We start from the raw sequence: 14882 nt of genomic DNA, 5'->3' as shown, positions 1-14882 counted from the left end.
TATCATGTTTTTCTACATCCCATTTGTTCTGTTCTTGTTACTTTACTCCATCGTCCTGTTCGGTCATCCTAAGGGAACTTGAGGCTTTTCGAAATTGCAAGGGCTTCAGTATTATTTTCCCGAAAATTTTAGGTGCAATTTAACGTTTTACGAAAGTCAGAATTTTTCTGATTCCTCTGTCCATTACATTTTAGAATCCGAAAATTTTAGGTTTCCTTTTTCTAAGAAAAATAGTGTAAGCTGGGTAGTAAAATGTGAAAAATTAAACTTCAGAAAATTGTAGGGAATTTATTAGATAACTTTCCAAAATTGAACATGAATGGAACGTTCATCTAGACATTTTTAGCTGTCCTCATACAAAAGAAAATTCTAGGCAACATGTGCTTCTCCGAACAGATATTTTACTGATAACAGTAGTTGGGTGCTCCTGATCGATTCTATGTATAAAGAACAACGTAGGTAGACTCGTAGGTAGACTCGTTCTAATACTAATAATAATAATAATAATAATAATAATAATAATAATAAAAACGGTGAAATGAGTTTGGCACGGCTCCTCCCTTTATCCTAAGATCTTCAGACATGTGCAGACAAAACTAATTGTCAATAAAGAAAAAAAAAAAGAATAACAAAAGAAAGTGTTTAACATAAATTGTTATGAAAAGTGGAAATGATCCTCGCAGTTGAATAAAAAGCTCATTAAAGTGTATATGACAGAAATTTTTTTTTGCCTTTTTTCTATTTCACCATTTGCATTTTCATTGACTAATAATTGTCATACTCATCCCTAAAATAGCGAAACTAGCGCATTATTCAAATCGAAAGATATCATTACAAAAAAAAGATATCCTTACAAAAAGAAAAAAAAGAAAGAAAAAGAAATTACCAAATACAAAGTGCGCAAAAGTTATGAACAATCTTGAAGGCATTTTCATGCTTAATATATATTAGCGCCTGGAACACTTACCTATAATTTTCTGGTAGGAAAACGAGGCGAAAACTCTTAGCGGGGGCGCTAATTTATGAAAGGCGTTCAATGGTTTACTAGTACAGCATTTAGGGTAAGTACGGGAAGTTTTAAACAGCAGCTGCTGAAGAATATTTAAGCCTTACGAGAACAGACCTCTAGAGAGACTGGTAAAGTGGTAGACATGAACACAACAACAAATGTATTAAGCTCCTGGAACTGCTCCAGTCTAATAAATTCGGCTGCAGCGAAAACTGGAAAAACCATTGCCTTAAGTTTGATCCTCATTGTTTCGCTGGTTGGAAACTCTCTCATCGGAATCATTGTTTACAAAACACCAAACTTAAGAAAGCCGATAAATTATTTGATCGCAAACATGACCCTGTCTGACCTGTTGTTTCCAATATTCTTGCTCCCTATGCGGCTATTACACTTACACGTTGACTCGTGGCTTATTAGTGGTCTTCTTGGTCAGATCTTGTGCAAGCTACTGGCTTTTCTTGTTGAGGCATCCTCCTTGGTGTCGGTTCAGAGTTTGGTTCTGATAGCAGTTGATCGATTTGGAGCTGTCGTAGTTCCACTACGTTCCCCACTCTTCAGTCGCAAGCTGTGTCCTTTCTTTATTCTGACAACGTGGATTGTGGCGATGGCCGTTACCTCGCCACAGCTGTTTGCTTACAAACTCGTTGAAAATCCAGAAGAAATGAAGTGCGAGAGTCTGTGGGCGGAAACCTTCGGAGAAAAAAGCTTGGTCACTTACATGCTGGCAGGTGTTAGCGTGTTCTTTTACATCCCAATGATCTTGTTGGTTGCAATTTATTCCATCATCCTGATCAAACTTAAGAAACAGGCACATCCAGGGGAACAGTCGGCCAATGCTGAAGAACAGCGAAAAAAAAGAAATCGAAACGTGCTGAAAATGGCCATCGCTATCGTGTTAGCGTTTTTTCTTTGCTGGATACCCTCTTACACCATGTTGCTGATAAAGCTGTTTTCGGCACCGAAAAGTTTTATTCGATCCTCTTGTAGTTTTGAAGTGTGTTATACTGTTAGCTACTATCTGGCTTTCGCAAACTGTGCCATAAATCCGACTATTTTGTTTATTTCAAGCAGTAATTATCGCCAAGGTCTTAAGAGACTTGTGAATTAATTTGGTCCAGTACCAGACTGTTGAAGTGGCTCAGTTGTGAAGACTACCAACGAGAACTGAAAAATTTGAACTCAACCTTAAGAAACAGAAAGATTGTTAGGCTTGACAAAGAACAGTGGGCGAATCTGATAAAGCGGCCTTGTTCGTTGAAGAGTTGAGATCTATTTGTTATTATTAGTTAACTACTTTAAGAACTGGGTTATTGTTCGGCTCGTGATTTACAAGCTTTTCTCGTGTTCTCCCAACATCCCGCGTGGGTTATCACGCCGGTAAACCCATAGAAAGTGTGGTCTATTGCTTTTATAAAATAACTTTTATTAAAATGGAGTCTTTTAGGTAAAAAATATGATTTTAGTACCGTGATCAAGTCATGTCTTCTCTCTAAAGTCATCATAAGCCAATCACGACTCACGATTTAATAGCGCTAAACTTTCTCAAAACTCAGTTCAGTCAAACAACAAACAGCAGCACTTCAAAACACGAGTTTTTGCACTCATTACATGATAACTTATGAAAGCTGTTTTACAGGAAAAGTCAACACTTATAAAATAACTGAGATAGTACGCGTGATCTGATTGGTCAAAAACCTATGGTTTATTATACCGGTAAACCCATAGAAAAAGGCATCCGGACCACGAGCCATAAACAAAACCGGCTATTGATCTGCAGACAACGATTTTAGAAAGGCTAAAAAACAGAACAAGTTACTTACCCAGCCCTTCTTAATATTAAAAGCGTTGGTTTCCACATTTTATTACTGAGCGTCACAATTCGCTGCTGCTATAGCTTTGGAAGTTATAAAGTACAAAGCTGAAAAACAGTTTACATTTCACGACGATGCCAAATCGCAGACAAAGACCACAACTGTGTGAATTTCTGGTGTAGAAAGTCTCTAGGAAAACTTAACGATGTGCCAACAAGCAACAAAACGGATAGTTTTAGCATTCTTGATTTATTTTATCTCAACTTAAATTTCTTAATGAAAGAAATTGTTCCAAAAAGAGATCTCTGATCAAGATATATGGTACATGTACAAAATCGGCCGCTGTAAGTTGTAAACAAGCTGCCAACGATGATGAAAGATGTCAGAGTTTCGGGCTGGTTTTTTCCAACATTTGCACAAATTAGTCGGTGATATCGATGCCATAACCTACCTCAAACCACCTCACTTCACGAATCGACAAATATTAACGCCAATATGTGGCTACGGCAAAGAAACCTTTCTCCACCACTGACATATTTCCATCGGTCGCTGTACGTGCATATAAAGTTACATGCGACAACTTCGCAAATGCAGCCACGTCGTTACCGCAGCATTTCTTGATCATAATAAAGTCCAGAAAACAGATCTTAAACCACTGCGGCTTGTTAAAAGTGAATGAAGTCCTCTATTACAATAACTGCAAGTTCCGTCTGTAACAACGAAATTCTTACGGATCGACTCAACAAAATACAGCTGCGTACAGTCTGATGTTCAATTAATTCCTACTTCTGTAGTAAACAAACCATGAACGTATTCTTTCATTGTACGTTCGCATGAATATGTGTTGACTTTTCCTGTAAAACAGCTTTCATAAGTTATCATGTAATGAGTGCAAAAACTCGTGTTTTGAAGTGCTGCTGTTTGTTGTTTGACTGAACTGAGTTTTGAGAAAGTTCAACGCTATTAAATCGTGAGTCATGATTGGCTTATGATGACTTTAGAGAGAAGACGTGACTTGATCACGGTACTAGAACCATATTTTTTACCTAAAATACTCCATTCTACTAAAAGTTATTTTATAAAAGCAATAGACCACACTTTCTATGGGTTTACCGGCGTGATAACCCACTTGGGATGTTGGGAGAACACTCGAAAAGCTTGTAAATCACTCGCCTTCGGCTCGTGATTTACAAGCTTTTCTCGTGTTCTCCCAACATCCCGCGTGGGTTATCACGCCGGTAAACCCATAGAAAGTGTGGTCTATTGCTTAAATCGTCTAACTTTATACGATTTTGATTGACTGACTGCAGGCTAAATTTATGTTGATTCCTCAGAGCTAAGCTTTCACGCGGAGTAAAGAGACTGTTAGAGACGAAGCCAAAAGGCCGTTGTGAACATCTAAAGTCTTTGTTATTGTTTGCAGTAAATGGAGAAGTGTATACAGATATGCCGTTTAGCTTTTTTAGACAAATTACCTATCGTTAGATCTCCCAGTTGATTTTCATATGACTCATGAACTGTATATTAATGAGTCTCCTGTGTTTAACTTGTGGGAATAAGAAACTTATTAAGGTAATTGCTTTGTATAATAGTCAGTTTTTTTTTATAGAGTCACCGGGACAAGTCCAAAGAACAATTGTTTAAATGTAAGGTAACGATTCCTAGTAGGGATCCCATAGTAATGAATAAACATTATATTATCGCCAGTGTCATAAGCTTCAAACAAATATAAACGACCGAAAGTGATGAGTGTTTGAGGCATGCATGCAATGTTGATATTGGAAGCTAATACCAGTTGGGACCCTAGTCGCCAGTGGCTTCAACCTTGTAAGGCAGGTTTTGGGTGAAAGGCTAGACGAATTGCAACGCCAGCCCTCCAGATTGCATTAAGGGGAGTATGTCTATATGTCGCAATGTCGCGGGTGCGGGTGCGGTTAAGGGCATCGGTTAACATAAATCACCAAATTTAACATCACATTATCAACAAATTAAAGGAAAATTGATTATGTTTCAAAGAAGATTTGTAATCCTTTTTATGGTCCAGAGGTCATAACGAGGAAGTCTAGTCATTTAAAGCTAACTAAGGGCGATGCAAACGACAAAGTTATTAAAGAAAAATCCATATGATTAAAACTAGATTGGCTAGTTAAATTTGCACTAAGTAACCGAGATAGCTGCGTTTGGAATTTGTAGGGGAGGAGGTTCAAGTTCTGATTGAGAAAAGAAAATTATATTGCGTTCACGTTCTCCACAAAACCTTGAATTTGGTCATTTCACGTAGCTGTTATGCAGACTAGCTACATGAGGTTTTTAAAAGTCATTCAGTTTTTTTGTTTTTGTTTTATTTTGTTTTTTTTTGGTACTGGTATTGCGCACGAGCTCCCGCTCCGACGCCAAGTGTGGATATGTGATGACTTGTCTTGGTGGTTGATTCAAAGAAACCTTCCAGGGATTGCACTCACTCCCCAACCTCGTCCCCAGGGCGCTTTTCCCTGGCTTTGGAGGTGTCCGCCCCACCTCCAAAGCCAGGGAAAGCGCCTTGGGGACGAGGTTGCTCACCCCCTACCTTGTATGTCCGATGGTTTAAGGGTAGTATTACAAAAAACGTAGTTGGTCCTTTGATAACCTCTATATTACCTATACGTGGCAGCGAAGTGTATTGAAAGGAAGTGTAAAAATTCAGTGCCCACTTTAATCAGCCGACACTCAAGACCGAAAAAGCGCAGTGTGTAAAGCTGGTATCCTAATGCAACTTACTCTTCTTCTTTCTCTTCTTCTTCTTTTCCACTCAAGACAAATGAAATTAATTTGGGGGGCATAAATGCGTAGTCTCCCAGCTGGGTTTTAATCACACCATGTTGCGTGTGATCAGTCTTAACTCTTCTTTCCTCCATGCCTAGTATATTTCTCTCCTCACTTTTGAGGAAAAAATGGAAAAATCAAAATTTCTTCAAGAACCCCATCCCCCCCCCCTCCCCCCTCCCCCAAGACCTGAAAATGGCAAGTAAAACCAGGGTTTAGCGCTGTGTTAGGTTAAACAGGCCTAGGAACGAGTTACAAATAGCTATCACATTAAAGAAGACCATATAATACTTCAATTAGAACTGATTTTTTTTTTTTTCAACTACGGGCCCTTAACATTAAACAAAAAGAAATGATTAACACTTCCAGCAAAATCTTACAAAGGTGACTATTTCTTTGATTAAAAAAAAAAATGTCCCCTCCCCTTGAACCACATTCTTGACCTCCCCCTATGTTTTCTCTCTCCTTCTTGGCCCCTTTTTTATTCAAGGGTCCTCAGTGTCAGCTCATGTAACTTGAAAGAGGTGGTTTTTACCCTATGTAAATATGAATACATAATTTGGTTCATCGAAAATATGGCTTTTACTTTCTTTTGCACTAAATGAGACTTGAGTATATACTTACGTCCTCAGCAAAAAGTATGTACCGAGAGTTGCTATTCGTCGTTCGCGCTCAGTTTTGGTGCGGCTGCACGAAAGAATTTGCCATCCTGGTAAATCGAATTTTTCCCACGTTACTGGCGGCTTAATCAGTAAAATAAGAAAGAGTGGTCATGGCAACAGAGTGATAAAAATGAAGAAGTTTACTGCGATCGATTGATTCTTTTTCCTGATGGAGTCCGACAGTTCCGTTGAGCCAGAGCCCAGTTACAGTTATAATTGAATTTCGCTGTAAACGATATATTTTAAACGGATTTGAAATACTGACTTTTTATTTGTGTCGTTCAAGTTCTATCGTTTAGGATATTTTATTTGTTCCCAAACATTCTCTCATAAAATTCAAAGTTTAAGGGTCATATTAAGTCGGGGCAGAGGTATGGAAAGGTAGACAACAGAATTTATAAGTCAGACCGAAATTCATGTTAACTGGCCAACCAAGGAGTGTATTTCGCCACAGTATATAGTTACTGCAGAGAAACTGAAAAGCAAGCGATTCTCCTTGCCATATTAATAAAACTGATCTCTTGATCTTATGTAATCGTTGTTGACGACCAGGAATTAATTTATTCCTCGGACTTGTTGGAGGGATGGATAGTTGGACTACCCGCTCTACAGTTCGTTGAATACGATATTTTGATTCTTTTTTTTTTTTTTTTTTACCTTTAATTATTTTTTTGTGAAATTGCCTACAATATGGTGTTTAAAAATATTATGAGAAACATGTAAATGGCGCAGTTGGGGGCCAATGATGTCATCCGATCTCGGCTAGAATACCGGTAGTCACTTTATCGTCATAAACGTGATTTTCTCCAAATCTGCTGCTATAAGTGTGGCTATCTCAACGAAAAAGCTATCAAATGTTTTTGTATAGTGCGGTTTCGATTGCTTTGTTTGTTTGTTTGTTCTTTAAGCCCTGAAAATGAATTTCTTGTAATTAGGGCTTTTTTTCTTGCTTAATCCACATAAAGAAACCAAAATGATAAAAAAAGTAAATAACGGATCCTTATTTTGCGCTTGGGCCATCAATCAAGAGAAAAACAAAAGCAAAAGAGGTGGAAAGAGTTATCTGGTTACAAATTTTAACAGTTTAATGAGAACGTCACTTCGTAATATTAGAGTCTGTTAGAGAGTCCTTTATGTAGTAAATTTGCCTCGTCAACAACAAGTAAAGAAAAGGGAACTAGAGCCGACATGACTGTGTCGCAATTGATTCTGGGATCGACTAGTAACAGTACCAGAAGTCTTTGCGAAAGTTACCTAAGCTCAGTTTCCTTCTCGTTCCTAAAGTGGTGAATGTCATGCTCAGTTCACTTCCTTTTGATGGCACGTATGGTGTAGGAAGAAGGAAACTGGACAAGACCTGCTTTGGGTTTGGGGGGATGTCCGTCCCCCGGAACAAAAGTAAAGCTCTGCAGCAACCACGAGGAAAACAAGAACAGCTCAACCTTGGCCAGAGATTCACCAGCGCAAGAGCGGCGACCAGCTCCAAAGGGGTAGAAATTTCCTTGGTTGGTGACCAGCTTGCCTTCTGCGTCTACGTGGCGGTACGGATTGAACACGGTCGGGTTGTCCCAACATTTGGGATCAAGATGAACAGCTTCTGTGTTAGGATAGACAATTGTACTCTTCGGGACACGGTATCCGCCGAGAGTTGTGTCGTTGACCGCTACATGAGGAACTGCTAGAGGCAGAACGTTTCCAAGCCTCAGTACTTCCAAGATCGTTGCTTGAACGAGTGGCAATTTCGGGCGATCGTCCAACGAGGGTCTGCGACTCCCAAGCACTTCATCTAACTGGTGTTGTATTTCTTCTTGGTATTTTGGATTATTGACTAAGAAAGCAAGGGCAAATCTCAATATCGTGCTGGTGGTTTCGTAACCAGCAAAAAACATATCCTCAATTGCCGCGATGAAGTGGTCTTCAGAAAGCAGAGCAGATCTCTCTTCAGCGTTCTCACATTCTTCCTCGAAGTCGTGTTAGGCTTTAAGAAATGCTGACATAAAATCTTCCACTGGTTCGGTCGGGTCAAAAGTTTCTTTTCTCTCCCTGAGTAGTTTTCGAATGATATCGTGCATCTTAAAAAATAGCTGGATGATACGATCAGATCCATTTAAGGGCAGGTGACGTGCCCACGAAAAAAAATTAAGGACTAGAGCCAACTGAGCGTCATCCGCGCTGGCAGCAAACATAACATTTAGCTTAAGAAGTTCGTCCATGTCTGGGTTCGTTGTGTCGGTGCCGTCTTTGAAAGTAATTCCACAGATAACGTCGGCAACACTTCTCTGCAAGCAATCTGCAGGATCGAAAGGTTTTCCAGCTTGTTTTTCTATGACCTTTACCAGTTTGTTGTTCTGTGTTGTGACTCTTTGTTCAATCAGAGGAGAGTTCGAGAGGTATTGGCGCAAAGCTGTTGTGAACAGTTTTCGATAGAACCTCCAAGCAGGACCTTGACCAAAAACTATGTCTTTCCCACCTGTAATACGAAAACCGTTGTTTGCTTACCATAAAGCAGTACCGTATTTATTCGATTAACCGCCCTGGGCGCTTATTAAATTTTTGGACCTTGAGAGTGGGCGCTTATTCGAGGCTGGGCGCTTATTAAATTTTCACCATTTCCAGCAAGTGAAGTATGTTTATTTTGCAACAAAACAATAAATGCTAATTACAAAACGCGAAGAAGCAACAAAGCAAGCTTTCTGTAAAATACTCTGAAGAAAACTCGGTCCTTGGGGAAGTCTCTTATTAGAATTTATTCATTCAAGTGGGTGGGGTGGGGGTGAGCGCTTATTTGAGTTTGATAGGGAGGAAGAGGGGGTGGGCGCTTATTCGAGGTTGGGCGCTTATTCGAATAAATACGGTAGTTTGCATCATGAAACTTCTGCAAAGCAGTGGCTCCTCGCTCGCGAGGAACGTTTCGCGGGAGAGATAGACTGTTCACAGTCCTCACCAACCTCGCCTCCAGGGTTCTCTCCTACCCGAGGAGAGAGCACCTGGGAACGAGGTTGAGTCCTCACTGGTAGTCATTGTGCAATTGGTTTCAAATGAACCCACTGGGGCGGGCGTCGGAGAAGGGAGGCATGTTAATAGAATACGAATTTTCCTCGCCTCATCCCAAACCATGCCCCGTCCCCTAAGTAGCGGAGATAGACCAGTCAACTTCAAGTTCGACTCGGTCAAGATGACCGCCTGCAGCGCTCGTTCTCAATGATCTTATTCCATACTGATGATGTAAATCAATGTTTTCATAACTAAACTTGTAGCCATGGTGTTCCGAGTTTAAATTTGTTGGATTTACGTTTCTCCTGGTCTTTATTATAGTAGAGTTTTAAGTTCTTCTGCGAACGAGCGGCAGCAAAACTCACTTGCTTCTTCTTCTGAAGAACATATTCGACGAATACTGTCTGTTTTGCAGTAGAATGATATATCCCGTTAAAATTCAGTCTTTATGAATTTTGTCTTTTGTCTATCACTCGTAAACAACATAGCTAGAAAACAACTACCACGCCCATCAATTATTCTGGACAGGCTTTGGGTCATCAGTAAGGAACTTCTGTCGGTAAGGCGCAGACGTGTCTCCCACGAAACATCCCTATTAGCGAGGAGCGAGTAGATACAACTGTCCGGCTCTATTCGCAGGTTAATGAATTGTTTGTTTAATACACAAATTGTACGTGAACAGTTGATTGCATTTTCTAACGTGACTGCCTATTGTGTGACCCTACCTAATGTATATCTATCTAGTCAATCAATTCATACAAAAAAGGTTGATCATGGTGCGAGTATAAGGCCTTACTTAGGAGAAAGCGCTTTTATTTCCTTCTTTCCACGCAGAAACGCCTCATACTCAGACGATGCTAATCATCGTCACCTAGAGGCATCCGCCGCGAAAAAAGTGACTGATTTGTTAGTTAATCAGGTTTATGTTGATTTGTTTTCACCCTTTTTATAGCCCAAAGAGTGACCAGCATCAAATTTCTCCTTGTTACATTACTGTTGTATGAAAGAATGTAGTCTCAACAAGAATTATGGATATGATCTTACAAGATGGATTTATACCTAGAAAAACTTCTCCCTTCTACTTCCATTTATTGCGTTAACAAGCGATCGCGAGAACTTCGATTTCGATTTTAGGATTTAAACGGTTAATTAAGGCAGATAAATTTGGATTTTGGGTGAAGATGAATTTAGCTGTTACAGCTCATCCAGAGGTACATAATCGGGAAAACTAAATTCTTTAAGGTACGTGCAAACGGACGCAACAACTCCCAACATCGTTGGGTCAACTTTTGTGATCTCCGAAGCGTAACGCAACAATTTTGGACCCGTTTGTACAACTCTTTCATCATTGTTGGGGCCACGCACGCGCATTACGCGGGGTCTTCTCGGAGTTTACAAAGTCTTATAGGTTGTATCCTTCCCACGATGCACTACTGGTCCAACATTGTTGGAAGTTGTTGCATCCGCTTCCACACCTCTGCCAACACGGACGTAACAACCCCCAACATTGTTGCCTCAACAATGTTAGGAGTTGTTGCGTCCGTGGACTGAACTTTAAACATACCTAGTGTAGACACATAAAAAACGTGCATTTGCGGTCTTCCAGCGTAATCAGCCGATTTCTTCACCAGAACTTCTTTGACAGCCTCGGAGGAACTTGCCATAACCGCCTTGAAGCTTCCAAGTTTCACGGAAAAAATACCGTTGTACTTGTCTTGAAGGCTACAATGTAAAAGTTTTAGGAAAGTGAAAGGAAGGGTTTTGCGTTGCAAATGGAGAGCTCAATGAACTGATTTACCAGGGGAAGAGAAGTTTCATTTCTCTTTAGGATGGGCTTATGCTTTCGTTGATTGCAGTCGCAGCGAAAACTCCTCTCGTGGCGATAGGCAAGTGAATGGTCGACCATTAAGAGGGCAGTCTGGGTGCTTTTTCTTTTTGTTTTTGTTTTTGTTTTTTTTTTTAGGGGGAGGGTGAGGGAGTGATGTAGATTTGGGAAGGAAATAAATTAGGGCAGAGAAGGTATACACATCAACCAGTTAGTCCGCTTATAGGATCACGAGCACCTTATTGTGGTAGTGGACTATCTACTATTTTTTACTAATTATTCCCTTCATATTTTAATTTTTAACAACCCCCAAAATACAATATTTCTATTTTTTCTGCGTTGAAAACATTCGAAAAGAGAGAAGCCAAAACTTCTCCAAAAATTATTGAGCCAAGAAGTCCAAAATAATTGAGTCATTTTATGATTGAATGAGATTTTGCTAGATATTTGAGAAAAAGGGCGGAAATAAATGAAAAACAATGCTTTTAACCATACTCCTCCATCAAATTTTTGTGGAGGGGGATGTGCTTCTTCTCTTATTCTTCTTGTTTATTTATTTATGTTTAACGCTAACTTTCGTAGCCTCCCCGCAGACGTCCTTTGGGGTTCGTTTGTCACGCATTCATTTCTCCCCTACGGACGTCGTCCGTTGGGGAGAAATGAATGCGTGACGAACGAACCCCATAGGACATCTGCGGGGAGGCTATAACTTTCGTGCATGAGCCGTTTCTGCGAGCAATAGCCTGCAAGTAGGTTCTCTATGAGAAAGTCACGAAAGCCACTCGCTCAACCGTTCTCTCGCAACAGCGCTCTTGCATACCATACACGTAATTTGTTTGTATAAAACAGCCCTCGCACATGCTCTAATTATCTCACCTTGACCAAGTTGCTAAGCCAGGCTAGGAGGGTGACCCTACCGTCACAAAGGGGTGACCCGCGGAGCCCACTTTTTGTTTCGTATTTGTTGTTATTGTTGTTGTTGTTGTTGGTACAAGCGGTTCGCCACGTTTTACAGAGAAATGTTTGAAGAGTTGGCTCGCCTAGAGAAGCTCGAGTAGGCCAGTGACCCTTCTATCAGGGACGTCTTTCTCACGTGGTGTATTAAAACAAGACCAGTTACATTTTTGAAAAGGATATTTCAACGGCCACTTCTTTTATGGGCGGACAGTCAATATTAAACCTCTCTGTAACGGCCTCTTTAATTTCCTCTGTCCCAAAGGTGGCCGTTGTGGAGAGGTTCAACTTGTATTTTGTTATTCTATCGTTTTGATTCTAGCATGCAACGCCGCACCCTGGGTGCGAGAGGCTTTCCATGGGCGGTTTCCGGTTTTGGTTAAGTCTTAAAGTGACCCGCGCGAAAAGTGGTTTTCCTCGCGGCTTCGCCGCTTGTGTCTTCGGCCTTTGGCCAAACACGTGTCGGCCCACGGCCGACGAAACGAAGCTCCTCGTCGCGCGCGAGAAAAAACCTCTGGTACCCAGCGTAGCGACGCCGGCAAGTAGAATCATTTTTGCATAGATTACATGTATAAACTTCTTAGCACAATGTTGACAGTAAATTGCATTTGTCATGCGTTTTCCCTGCTTGCAGCAGCGTTTTTGCCTCGCCGTGAGAGACCTCTGCTTTGCTAGGGAATCATACGTCTTGCATTTTAAAAACTCTCATCATGTAATGCACAACGCCTTTGCGCTTTGCGTTTTCGTACCCCAGGTATACTTAACTACCTGACTTAACCACCGTACTGACCATTTTTAATTACTAGAGGTACTGACCTTAGAAAGGTTTCCGGAAATCGTTCCGCCTTATGGTCAAGAGAGAAGATGTTTCCAAGAACGGGGAGGGTTGTTAAGCGTGGACCGGGTGGCATGTTTCTGAACTCGTAAAGCACCATCAGGTAATGGAGAAGGAACAGCAAAAGTAACAGCAGAAAAACATTGCCAAGGCTGAGGTAATTGTAAACCGAAGTAAGCAGGGACGCCATGCTTAACTACGAAAATATGTCGCGTGATGTGATTGGAGGTAAACGGATACGACGACCTGTTGCGTAATTCAGTATTAAATTAGACGCCTTATATGTCACGCTATTTGCCATTTTCTTTAACCCTTTAAGCTCCATTATTCACATACAAATTCTCCAAAATGATCTCTATACATTTCTTTAGAGGATGAGTTGAGAGAATTTGATAAAGATCAAAGCATTTTCCCTCATGCGATCATTTTGTTAATTCTCATATTAACCTTACCTCTTAACATTGTATGGATATTATTAGGAAAAAATTGATGTTGTTCACTATTGGGACTTACAGGGTTAAAAGCTAAAACGTTTCTTCGCATCAATTGAATTCCAAATATAATAATGGGAGGACTGCAACAAAGTCTTTTCTAGAGATACTGTCTGAGAAGGTAACTCTTCCGTACGTACGTTTCACAGGCTTCATCTGCGTGATGGTTCTCTAGTGAGGCGAGGCACATGACTGTGTGAAGTGTCAGGTTCTATCTATTTAATTGAGTTCTGTCATCATTGATTTATGTTTGTGTCAACATTACACAGTATCCGAGCTCGTTGCGTCACGTTATCTTAAGATTTCACTTTTACTTAAATAGATAGACATTAAACTTTAGCTATTAAATCACTATAGTTTAATCAGACGTTTATTGCTGCGGAGCGACCGAAGGGAGCGAGCAGCAACATAATCAGGATTTAAAGGAAATATATAAGGGGCGACGAATTCTCGAATTCATCACTTTTTACCACAATGCATTGCATTTAACCACACTTTTTACCACAATGCATTGCATTTCACCAGGGTGCATTGCGCCACGAACAACTCAAATAAAAACACGGGGAAGTAAGTGCATCGTTCGCTGCTCAGTTCGATTCTACAGCACGGTTAGAGGTCTTACCAAATTTTAAGACACGCAGGAGTCTTTCAGATGAGTACGATGGTTAACTTGGGGATTGGATTTCAATTCAAAAGCTTTTGACTCGTCCAGGTGTTAAACCTGACGAGAAGATGAGCATTTGCTTTTCGACTCCGCAACACGGGGGGATTCCAGCTTGCTAGAAGGTGATATAAAAGTGAGAAAATGTCATGCAATGCTATTCTTAAGAACCTGTATGAGCCGAAAATGGATGTGATTTTGACCATTCCCTTCAAAATAACAGCGGAAATCGAGATAACAAAACGTATGTTTTGTGTCCTACTTTGCAGACCAGGACGTGTATCGGCGTTTTGAAAAGCATAATTGTGTTCTTTCATTCATTCATTGCCATGGAATATGCGTTACATTGTTTTTTCACTGTTAATAGCTCGGTTAATGCGGCTGGCGATCATCTTGCCGGCGGAAGTTTCATGGAAAAGGAATAAAACGAAAGACTCTTCCCTAAAATTACATAATCAGCCTCTGTGGTGTAGTGGTTCAGTAGTCGCGTCGAGTCGAAGGTGCTGGGTTCGAGTCTTACCGAATTATTTGTTCCCACTTTCTTTTTTTTCCCGTTTTTTGTGTTGTTGTTTTCTATAAATATATAGCTAAATAACTGTTACTTAATAAAGTGCAACAAACAGTAAGAAAAGTATTGTGTTTCCAGAGAAAATATCGTGCACCGTATATCAAATATATGGATAAACAATCTGAATTTCTGTTATTTCCTGTGGGAAAACCAGAGTTGATAACCACTTGATCATTTTCTAAACAACGTTCCCACGAGTTCTTTCTATAGACTGATAGTAATTATTCTAGTACTTTCCAACATGTAAATAGGTCATTCAATGTCATTTTT

General features: G+C 40.3%; 1 protein-coding gene and 1 pseudogene across 1 annotated transcript; one reads left to right on the top strand and one right to left on the bottom strand.

Moving 5' to 3' along the window:
- The first annotated feature begins 1129 nt into the window (after positions 1-1129).
- LOC140935103 (QRFP-like peptide receptor) lies at positions 1130-2154 on the top strand. Its single transcript, XM_073384641.1, has one exon. The coding sequence runs from the start codon at positions 1152-1154 to the stop codon at positions 2115-2117; it is 966 nt and encodes a 321-aa protein (XP_073240742.1). The 5' UTR covers positions 1130-1151; the 3' UTR covers positions 2118-2154.
- A 4898-nt stretch (positions 2155-7052) lies between these two features.
- On the bottom strand, positions 7053-13082 carry LOC140935092 (steroid 17-alpha-hydroxylase/17,20 lyase-like; annotated as a pseudogene).
- Positions 13083-14882: the final 1800 nt, after the last annotated feature.

Source organism: Porites lutea, chromosome 1 (assembly GCF_958299795.1).
Source record: "Porites lutea chromosome 1, jaPorLute2.1, whole genome shotgun sequence".
NCBI lineage: Eukaryota > Metazoa > Cnidaria > Anthozoa > Scleractinia > Poritidae > Porites > Porites lutea.
The sequence above is the reverse complement of the archived record's forward strand: the minus strand, read 5'-3'. Positions and strand labels throughout refer to the sequence as shown.

What these genes read in the sequence shown, in the direction of transcription:
- LOC140935103 (XM_073384641.1), top strand. Translation starts at nt 1,152, where the DNA reads ATGAACACAACAACAAATGTATTAAGCTCCTGGAACTGCTCCAGTCTA.